Source organism: Chenopodium quinoa, unplaced genomic scaffold (genome assembly GCF_001683475.1).
Source record: "Chenopodium quinoa cultivar QQ74 unplaced genomic scaffold, ASM168347v1, whole genome shotgun sequence".
In the NCBI taxonomy this organism is placed as follows: Eukaryota; Viridiplantae; Streptophyta; class Magnoliopsida; order Caryophyllales; family Amaranthaceae; genus Chenopodium; species Chenopodium quinoa.
Window position 1 is genome coordinate 1470364 of NW_018743405.1, and position 11373 is coordinate 1481736.

Genomic DNA, 11373 nt, shown 5'->3' on the forward strand with positions numbered 1-11373 from the left:
ATCGTGCTAATCGACAATTTCTTCGTTTGATTCAAGCATTGCAAAGGACAAACAATAGTAGCAATCAATAGAGTTCAAGAGCTATCTCCTAGAGGCCAAACTAGGGGTCACTATGAGTGGCTAATCAAGGAAATTCACAATTGAACTCAATCAATTAAAGTAATTCTCAAATTGATGGATCATGTCATTAAGAAATGCAATGCAATCTAGATTAATCTTATAGGTTGATCATTCCTAATATAATTAATCACATGAAAAACTATGTCAACAAATTTAATTGCAACAACAATTCAATAAATCAAAGATCCCCTTCTCCCTAGCAACTAATCTAATCACTAATCATGGTGTAACTCAAGAAAAAATCACTAGAATTAGCATTGATCATCATTCTAAATCAAAATCAAGAGAAAGCAATATCAACTACAATATCCAATTCAAATCCAAACGATTCTAACAAGCAAAGATGAAACTAAATCATTCAAGTAAGAGATGAACTAGAAGAAGAAAATCTTACTAACATTAATGATTGAAAATGAAGAAATGCAAGCACAAATGATCCAATGTTGAAATACAAATCCAAATCCAAGAACTTCTCTCTAACTTCTCTCTAATTTCTCTCTCTAAAAGTTAAGTTCAAAAAGGAATTACAAGTGTATTTATAGGCAAAGAAGAAAAACGGGATTCCCGCACCCTCTCCAATAAACCCCGCGCCCGCGGGTCTTCTAGCCCGCGCCCGCGGCAAAAGCACCCGCGCCCGTGGCATAAGAAGCGGCGAATCCCCTGCTTCCAAAGGATGATCAGAGGGTCGCGGTCTCTCTAGTACGAGCGGGCTCTCTAATCTTCCCGCGGCCAGACCGCAAAGAGTTCTTGGAAGAAATCTACCACTTTTGTGCAAATGAGCCCGCGCCCGCGTCCTTTATACCCGCGCCCGCGGCAGACTAGCAGGGCTTGATGCCCTCTCAATGCCCTCTCTGAGCCCTCTCCAAGACGATTATTTCCTCCTTGCTTAGTCATTATAGACCAACTTGATTTCCTTGCAAAGACAAATCCTAGATACCTACCAAAACAAACAAGGAAAAGGAATAAAAGGGAAAAAGAACCAAATAAAAGGAAAACACGAAGAAAACACGAAAAACACAAGGAAAGAAAGAAATAAAAGGATTAAAGGAAAAAGGACCAAAAATAAGATAAGAAAGCATAAAAAGGAAGATGAAATCATCCTAAAAGACTACCCTATGAGTACCATAAATGACACTCATCAAATTCCCCCAAGCTACACTTTTGCTCGTCCCGAGCAAAACAAAGGCTAAAAAGGAAAAAGAAGGGCTTATTCATAATAAGAAAAGAAAAAGAAAGAGATAAGATTATACACTAAATCACTTTCGTAGGAATCACGTTCAATTTTAGGAACAAAAGACAAGCCAATTAAACCCCTAGATCGCTCTAGAGGACGAGTGATGCTCTCGTAAAGGTTTCCTAGAGATAACCTATAACTCTTATTAAACAAACAAAAGAAAAAAAATGAGGCGAAATACAAGAATAAAGAGCAAATAAAGAAAAATAAAATAAAAATAAAAATCTTTGTGAAATGGACTTTACAAAGTGACTATAGTTCAAATGAATAACAACCTTTCTAAAGTAAGTAATGGTATGCACGTTATAAGATACCTAAGGTTGATTGAAACATAAATATGCTAAGCATAGGAACTAGTTGTCACACTCCACTTTCATCCCAAACGATCTTACCGCGTTCCCCCTACTAATCTCATATCTCCCCTTAGTGAGCGTCTCATAGAGTCCACGAAGGAACCGGAAAAAGATCAAATTTTTGGCTTACTCGACATCTTGACTTCGCATCCTCTTTCCTTAGGCTATAACCCATGATTCCCTCCACCGATGAATGACTCAACCCCTAGGTCAAAAGGTCTTCCCAAAGGTTGCAACATAAGGCAAAAAGGGTTAAGGTAGGCTAAATTTAAAACTTGGTGGTTAACCTAAATTGTGAAGCAAAGATTGTGCATTTCTTTACACCATAACCAAGTAATCACCAAACAAAAATACCAACACCCCCAAGCTTATTCAAAGTTAAGATCACAAACATATACACAAAAAGCGTGAAACAAATATTTTTGCAATTTTCACATTTTTTTTTTCATATTTCATTATTAGTGCTTTGTCCTCGCCTCTTTTAACTTTGCACGGCTTTTTCAAATTTGCACTTGCCTTGTCCTTACTTGTTTTTCACTTTGGACGGCCTTTTCATTTATTCACTTGCCATTATTCACAAAATATAGACAACACAAACTTTCTTTCAAGAGAACCAAATATCCAAACTCCTCCACCACAAACTCCAACAATAATAAACAATTGCTTCACAAAAACCAAGAATGGAAACGAAAATGAAACAAAAGGCTCAAGATCTAGAGATGTGGCTTGAAAAGAAGGGAAAAAGGCTCAAAGGGTTAGCAAGTAGGCAAATGAATCCCTAAACCCAAAAGTAAAAATAAGGAAACTATCCTAGAAAAAGGAAAAATACCTCCCCGAAAAGATGCCTTTGTCCTCCCTAGGTGGTCCGGTCTCGGTCTTAGGAATCATACGTTAAGATTCAAGATTAAGTTTGCGAAAGTCAAGGATCCATGCCGCTCATGCAAGAATATGTTGAAAGCTTGAAGAAGTATGAATCTCACATGGTTGTAGCAAAAACTCACTAAGGTTGTCAAATCGAAGATAGGGAGCAACTACCAACATGCCACAAACAAGTAGAATCCGATTTCATGATCCCCCTAGTTCTAGACAACTACCTTAGCATGCTTTATCCTAGAATTAACCAAACGTATTCTCAAACCGTGCATACCAGACCACCTAGTAAGGTTATTATTCAAAACCAAGAGTCCAATGATTACAAGTCCAAGTAACAAAAAAAGAATGAAAGAGTGAAAAATAAAGCCTCAAAAAGCTATGTACAAAACCAAGAACAAAAAGAAAAGAAAAGAAAAGAAAATAAAATAAAATAAAATATGGAAAACCAAGATAAAGGAAAAGTAGGAGAACAAAGAAAAGGACAAAGATGCAATCATAACACGTATTTCCCAATCGACAAACAAGCGGTCAAATGGCCACATCGCCAAAGACCCCAAACACACTAGGTATTATAATCATACATCCTCGAACCGTTCAACTCTCCTAAAACTAATCCTAATCTAAGCAACCAAGAAAAGTAAAAGAAGAAAAGTATAGAGATAAAACAAGAAAGGCCTCACCAAGCATCCAAGCTATGCTGCAATAATAAAGGAGCAAGAACGACCTCCTCTATGAAGCTTCGAAGACCAAAGCAGTGGCTATGAGCAAGGTGAGCAAAAGAAAAGAAAAGGACTATACACAAAATGAAATTGTTAATAACTTCCAAACAAAAGCAAACAAAAGTAAACTTACGCGAAAACTATGTACAAAGAACAGAGAAACCATCATCATCATCATCATCAATAGAAGGGACCACAGAACATCATCATAAAAACAAAACAACAAGATAGACAACATACCAACGAGACTACCAAGAGCGAAGCAAAAGAAATCCATCAAAGCCCTTTCAAACAAATCCCCAGCTGTCCAAGGTGCCTCCCCAAAAACCTACCCTAAAACATCCTATTTGATTCCCCCCGTACAAAATAAAGGCATCGACCGCGATGCTTAAAAACATGCAAAGCTAAAAGGGAGGAAACAAAAAGGGAATCAGACAACCTAGGGGAAAACTATTGGCCACTAGGGCCGGCACCACCATCACCCACATCCCAACCTCCTGTATAACCGAGAGGGAACCCATAACGACCCTTAAAAAGGTCAAGTTGAGATGGGGATAATTGGTTAAAAGGCTCCGGTTGAATACAGAGCTCGGGGTGAGTGGGGTGAACATAGTAATAGTCGGGGTCACCTCGATAATCACTCCCCCCCGAGACCCGGTAGTCATAATGACCGGACTCATTTGGGAAGTAACACCTTGGCTCATCGGGGTTCTCAACCCCGGACCAATATGGGTACGTGGGGAGGTTGTAACCATCCCTAGATGACACCGGCCCTTGTTGGGGCGGCACATAAGGGTAGTTCACCGGAGGTGTGACCTCCCCCCCTACGCACACTAGCGTCATATAGGGCGCTAGTTTGAAAAGACAAAGTTTGATGGTTCGAAGACATACCTTGCACGCTCAATTGCATGCGCTCCATATGCTCACGCATAGCCTCCATCTCACGGAGATATGCATCTCCTTGGTTGTCTTGGTGGTGATGTTGTTGTCTTCTTCTTCTTCCTCTTTGTTGCGGTTGTTGTTGTTGTTGCTCTTCTTCTTCCTCTTCATCATCATCACCCTCTCCTTCTTCACCTTCACCACCATGCCCATCATCATCATCATCGTCCTCATCACCATCATCCTCCTTCATAACATTCTCAACCCTTCCATCATCCTCGGGAATCCGCCAAACAATCCTAGCCTCTCGAGTAATTGAGGTGGCAACTGGATTTGGGAGCATACAATGGTGCACATTTCGCACTAGCCAACAGTACCCATTGTTTCCCTTAGACTTAGAAACGAAGCGCAAGGTGTTAAGTTGCTTCATATCCAAATACATGTCTTCACTCTTTCCTATCGAAGTGCAAGACCTAAGGAAACGCTCTTGCTTGAAATAATACACCAATCTAGTAATCATGCCACCACAATGAATCTCACCCGTCTTCTTCCCAGTGGCGATCAACTTACAACAATTCATGAAAAGATACCCAAAATTCAACCTTGGCCCCAAATCCGGCCTTGTAGCCATCCAAAGCACCAAGATCTCCTCCCTCAAAAGGTTCCCAAGATCTTGCTTACTAAACACTGTATACCCAAGAATCCGGTGGAGAATACGAAGAGCCGGGTGAATGATCTCACTAGCAAGCGATTCCTTAGAGTCAAATGACCTCTTCCTAGATATGGCCCTCCACCAAGAAACCTCGTTGTATTCGGTCTTGTGAAGGGAAACCAAGGGCTCAAAGATGTCGGTATTTGGGTTGAAACCAAGGGCTTTGTTGAATTCTGCAAGGTTCATTGTATGCTAAGAATTGAAAAGTTGAAAAGAGATGATGTAGTCGGTATCCCCCATCATATTAAACTCAAAGGTGGAGAAAAATTCAATGGATGGTTCCAAATAAGTTAGGGGGGATGACTTTACAAACTCAACCAAACCAAGATTATGGAACAAAATGTGAAGGTCGGCATCAACACCAATTTCTCCATATCCTCGGGAAAATAGTTGCGGGACGGTCTAAATTTCCGGGATTTCATTTTATTATAGATAAGGGTGTGTTTAGCCCGGTTATGAAATTTGAGAGCGGGTAAAGGAGGAGGTGGGGCATTATCTTGAGTAGTTTGGGTTTGAGGGGGTTTGGTGTTTGAAGGTTAGCTACGAGAGGATTGGCCGGTGATTGGTTTGAACTTTTCTTGCTACTCTTAACTCTCCTTAACAAATCCATATTTTCAAGCTCAACCAATACAATGAATCACAACGAACACCCAAATTCAACACTACCACCAACGTGATCAAACCTCCGTTCACAAGACCACCCAAAACCACCACAAACTACAAAGTACCTGTTACAAGAAACAAACAACCAAAAATCCAACAACAACTAACAATATCAACAATCAATCACAAAAAGAAACACAAAAACATCCAAAATAATTCCAAAACCACCATACAAACAACAAAAAACAACATACTCAAGCTTAATCAAGGCCACTCACAACCAATGCATAAAAATCAATTGAAATTGACAAAAATAAAACAAAGGTGAGAAGTATACCAAGATTGAAGACTCAAAGCAAGCACAAGACCGAGTAGACTAAAAATTCCCAAAGAAACCACGAGAAAGAAGAGCAAACTTGATGAAAATGGAGTATGAAGGAAGTTTGGATGGAAATTCAAGAGAAAATAAGGGTGAATTTAAGTAAAATTGAGTGAAACAGATGATTTGGGGGTTAGGGTTTGATAGGAGAAAGAGAGAGAATGGGGAAAATTAAGAGAGAAAGGGAAAATAAGAGAGGAGAGAGAAAGAGAGAGGAACCGGGTAAATTAAAACCCAGATCCCCGCGCCCTCTCTCGACAAAGCCGTGCCCGCTCAAGTTTTGCCGCGCCCACGGAGAGACCGCAGGGCAACCGCGGAGACTTCCTGGAAAAATCCGGAAATTTTATACCTGACCATGTACCGCGCCCTTTCTAATTCTCCCGCGTTCGCTCCAAAATTTCCGCGCCCGCGGAGAGACCGCAGAGAGTTCCTGATCCAAATTGGAAAAAAAGAGTCGCGCCCTCTCTGAATTTACCCCGCGCTCTCTCTAAAGCACCCGCGCCCGCGGAGAGACCGCGGAGAGACGGCGGAGAGCTACTGATCTGATTCCCACAATTGAAAGCAAGGGAACCCGAGGCCTCTCCAAGCCCGCGGGGTGCCCTCTCCCCTGCACTCTAAAACTTATTATCACCCTCAACAAACACATTTAGTCCATATATGATGAATGATGGCACCCTACAAAACAAACCAAAAATACAAGGAAGGGTAAGAGCAAAAATCAACAAAAAAAAACCAAAAGTAAAAGAAAGAAAGGAAAAGAGAGTAAAGGTGAGAATCCGGGTTGCTTCCCGTAAGAACTTTTGTTTAACGTCGTTAGCTAGACGTTTACCACCCCACACAAGGCGGTTTGAAAATAATCTTCTTATGAATAAGGCCAACAAACACTCCTTCAAAATATTTCTTAAGCCGATGATCGTTAACCTTGAAAGAAGATGAGGAATCCAAAGGAGAAATCTCCACGGTGCCATTATCAAAAACATCTTTCACCAAGAAAGGACCACTCCATTTTGACATGAGCTTTCTGGGAAATAACTTCATTCTCGAGTAGTAGCGGAGGACTTTATCATCCACACAAAACTCCTTCTTTTCAATAAGCTTATCATGAGCTTCTTTGGAACGATCCTTGTAGGTGCTAGCACAGTCATAAGCATCAAGTCTAAGCTCCTCTAGCTCATGAAGATCCAACCACCTTTTCTCCCCCGCACTTTCTAAATCAAAGTTTATCTTTTTGATAACCCATAAAGCACGGTGTTCAAGCTCCACCGGGAGATGGCAAGACTTGCCATAGACAAGGCGATATGGAGTGGTACCAATAGGCGTCTTGAAAGTCGTCCTATAAGCCCAAAGAGCATCATCTAACTTGTCCGACCAATCCTTTCTATTCCTTGCAACCGTCTTCTCAAGAATGAGCTTTATTTGACGATTGGAGACCTCAACTTGGCCACTCGATTGAGGATGATATGGGAGGCCGAACCGTTGATGTACTCCATGTTTCCTCAACATCCTTTGGAAGGCGTTGTGAACAAAATGAGATACGTCATCGCTTATCACAGCCTTAGGCACGCCAAACCTTGGGAAGATGATTTTGTTGAACAACTTCAACACTACTTTGTGGTCATTAGTAGGGGAGGCAATGGCCTTAACCCATTTAGAAACATAGTCCACAGCCACAAGTATGAATTGATTACCATATGAAGATGGGAATGGTCCCATGAAGTCAATCCCCCAAACATTGAACACCTCTAGCTCAAGAATGGGCTGTTGAGGCATCTCATTCCTCTTGGAGATATTCCCAACCCTTTGACATCGGTCGCATGACTTTACAAAGCCCCATAAATCTTTGAAGAGATGTGGCCACCACAAACCACATTGAAGAACCTTAGTGGCGGTTTTTGAAACGCCCATATGACCGCCACTTGGATCCGAATGGCACATCTTTAGAACACTTGGAACCTCTTCATTCGGAACACAATGCCAAAGTAAGCCATCCACCCCGCGTTTATACAAGATTGGTTCATCCCACAAGTAATGTCTTGCCTCACTCTTGAGCTTCTTCTTTTGGTTCTTGGAGAAAGAAGGTGGAAAATCCCCACATGCTAGAAAGTTCACCACGTTGGCATACCATGGGAGATCCTTAACCTTAATGGCATACAAGACATCATCAAGCATTCTATCTTCAATTGGTAGACCATCATCATGAATTTGATCACCCTCAAGGAGAGAAAGATGGTCCGCCACAACATTTTCCGCACCCTTCTTATCCCTAATCTCTATTTCAAAAGTTTGTTATTCAAGAACCCAACGAATCAACCTTGGCTTGGACTCTTTCTTGGAAAAGAGATACTTGAGAGCCGCATGATCCGTGAAGACAATGGTCTTGGAACCCAACAAATAACATCGGAATTTCTCGAAAGAGTGAACAATGGAAAAGAATTCTTTTTCCGTTGTTGTGTAATTCTTTTGGGCCCCATTTAGTGTCTTGGACATATAGTAAATGACATAAAGCTTCTTGTCCACACGTTGTCCCAAAAAACCTCCAATTGCCCAATCACTAGCAACACACATCAATTCAAATGGTAGATCCCATCTTGGGGCTTGAACAATGGGGGTAGAGATTAGGGCCTTATTCAATTTATTAAATGCTTCCAAGCATTTATCATCAAAAATGAACTCAATATCTTTTTGAAGAAGATCATTAAGGGTCTTGGCAATGAGTGAGAAATCCTTGATGAATCTTCTTTAGAAACCCGCATGACCCAAAAATGATCTCACTCCCTTAACATTCACCGGAGGTGGAAGCTTCTCAATAACTTCAATTTTGGCCTTATCCACCTCTATTCCTTTGTGAGAGATCTTATGCCCAAGCACTATCCCTTCCTCCACCATGAAATGGCATTTCTCCCAATTCAAGACAAGATTAACCTTTACACACCGAGCCAAACATTTCTCAAGATTAACTAGGCACTCTTCAAATGAAACCCCACCTATAGAGAAATCATCCATAAACACCTCCATTTCTTCCTCCAACATGTCTCCAAAAATGCTCATCATGCATCTTTGGAAAGTTGCGGGGGCATTACAAAGGCCAAAGGGCATTCTCCTATAGGCAAAGGTCCCATAGGGACATGTAAATGTTGTCTTCTCTTGATCTTCGGGGTGGATTGGAATTTTGAAAAATCTCGAATAGCCATCAAGGAAGCAATAGAACTTGTGCCTTGTTAGTCTCTCTAACATTTGATCAATGAATGGAAGGGGAAAGAGATCCTTTTTGGTGGATGTATTTAAACGTCTATAGTCTATACACATCCTCCAACCGGTGACCGTCCTAGTTGGAATGAGCTCACCACTCTCATTCTTGACTACGGTCATACCCCCCTTCTAAGGAACGACATGAACGGGAGAACCCACCTAGAGCTTGAGATGGGGAATATGATTCCCGCATCCAAGAGCTTGGTGATCTCTTTTTTAACCACCTCTCCCATTTGAGGGTGTAGCTTTCTTTGTCGTTCAATAGAAGGAAGGGTGCCTTCCTCAAGCGTTATGTGATGTGTACACAAAGCGGAGCTTATACCTTTAAGATCATCGATAGTATAGCCCAAAGCATCTTGGTGCTTTCTCAAGACACAACATAACGCTTGAGCTTGGCTCTCGCTCAAGGATGCACTAACAATTACGGGGTAAGTGGAATTTGGGCCTAAGAATTCATACCTAAGGTGTGATGTAGAGGTTTGAGCTCTACCATAGGCACACCTTTACCTTCTTTTGTTGCGGCCGCTTGCAAAGCTTCATGGCTTGAGATCTTCAAGCACAATTGTTCATCCACTTCCTCCATGCTTCCATTAAGCAATTCCTCATACAATGCTACCTCCTTGCATGGTACACCTAGCTTGTGATTGTTCAACAAAACATTCTCAAGAGCATCGTTAGAGGTGAGCAAGTGCTCATGCATGGAAGACCCAACATGATCAAGAGAGTCAATCATCATGCAATTTTCAAGAGAAGAACTTGGATATTTCATGCTTTCATTCAAATCGAATTCTATGACCTCATCTCCTACCTTAAGGGAAATCTTTTCACACTTTACATCTATCATAACACCCGAGGTAGCAAGAAAGGGTCTACCTAGAATAATTGGAAAGGTAGCATCTTCATCCATTTCTAAAACAACAAAATCCACCGGGAACACAAACTTCCCAACCCTCAATGGAACATCTTCCACTTTACCTTTTGGAAACTTGATTGACCTATCGGCTAATTGCAAGGTAATGTTAGAAGGTAAGAGTTCCCCTAGATCAAGTCTTTGATAAACCGAATATGGCATTAAGCTTACACTAGCTCCTAAGTCACATAAGGCATTATCAAATTACATCTTGTTAATAGCACAAGGGATGGAAAAGTTTTCGGGGTCTTTCAACTTAGGTGGCATTTTGTTCATGATGATCGCACTACAATTTTCAGTCAAATTGATTGTCTCTACAACATCATAAGTCCTCTTTTTGCTTAAAACGTCTTTGAGGAATTTGGTGTAATTAGGCATTTGGTTGATCACATCGGTGAAAAGTAGAGAAAGGTGAAGTTGTTTGAGCATATCAATAAATCTCCCAAAATGCTCATCCAATTTGTGTCTCATGAATTTGTGGGGATAAGGGAGCTTGGGTATCACAATCTCTTTCTCTACACTCACCTCTCTTGGTGTCTCAACCACAACCTCATCTAAAGATGCTCTACTTCCCTCATTCTCAACCAAAGCTTCCTTGGGGACCTCCTTGTTATCACTCCTCCTAGGCAATCTCTCCTCAAGAACCTTACCACTCCTTGTAACAATAGCATTCACGGGTTTCTTGGGATCTAGGCCTTGGGAAGGTAAAGAAGAAGGGCTTTCTTGGTCTTTCAAAGCACTAGCAAGTTGAGAAATTTTGTTTTCGAGCATTTTTTTGTGGGTCATCATTTCATTGAACTTCTTGTCACTAACGGCCATATATGTGTTCAACAACTTGGTTTGATTTTCAATTATTTCCTCCAAATTGGTCCTAGAAGAAGAAGATTGTGAATAGGAATTTTCACCTTGAGTCTTTGGAACAAATCCGAGTGGGGGACCTCTTTGAGAATTATTTTGAAAATTGCCCCTACCTTGATTGTTCCAATTACCCCTATTTTGATTTTGACCATAACCTTGATTATGGTTTCCACTACCTTAGTTATGATTTCCATACCTTTGGTTTTGATTACCATAATTTTTGTTTTGATTTTGACTACTATAACCTTGATTGTTATAGTTGCCACGAGAACCTTGGTTCCCTTGGTTCCTATAACCACCACCTTGGTTATAGTTGTCAAAATTACCTTGGTTTTGGTAATTCCTATTCCATTGACCTCTTTGATTATCAAACCTTTGCACATTATTATTTGACACATAATTCACATGCTCACTCTCACTATTATCAAAATCATCACCACATTCCGGGGAAGCATGAGGGCAATTACAAGAGTCATGATCATAA

General features: G+C 40.9%; 1 protein-coding gene across 1 annotated transcript; it reads right to left on the reverse strand.

Moving 5' to 3' along the window:
- Window positions 1-10235: 10235 nt before the first annotated feature.
- LOC110739021 lies at window positions 10236-10850 on the reverse strand. The gene has a single exon (XM_021919476.1). The coding sequence runs from the start codon at window positions 10848-10850 to the stop codon at window positions 10236-10238; it is 615 nt and encodes a 204-aa protein (XP_021775168.1).
- Window positions 10851-11373: the final 523 nt, after the last annotated feature.

Excerpts from the sequence above, each read along its gene's own strand:
- LOC110739021 (XM_021919476.1), bottom strand. The coding sequence starts at position 10,850 with ATGGCCGTTAGTGACAAGAAGTTCAATGAAATGATGACCCACAAAAAA.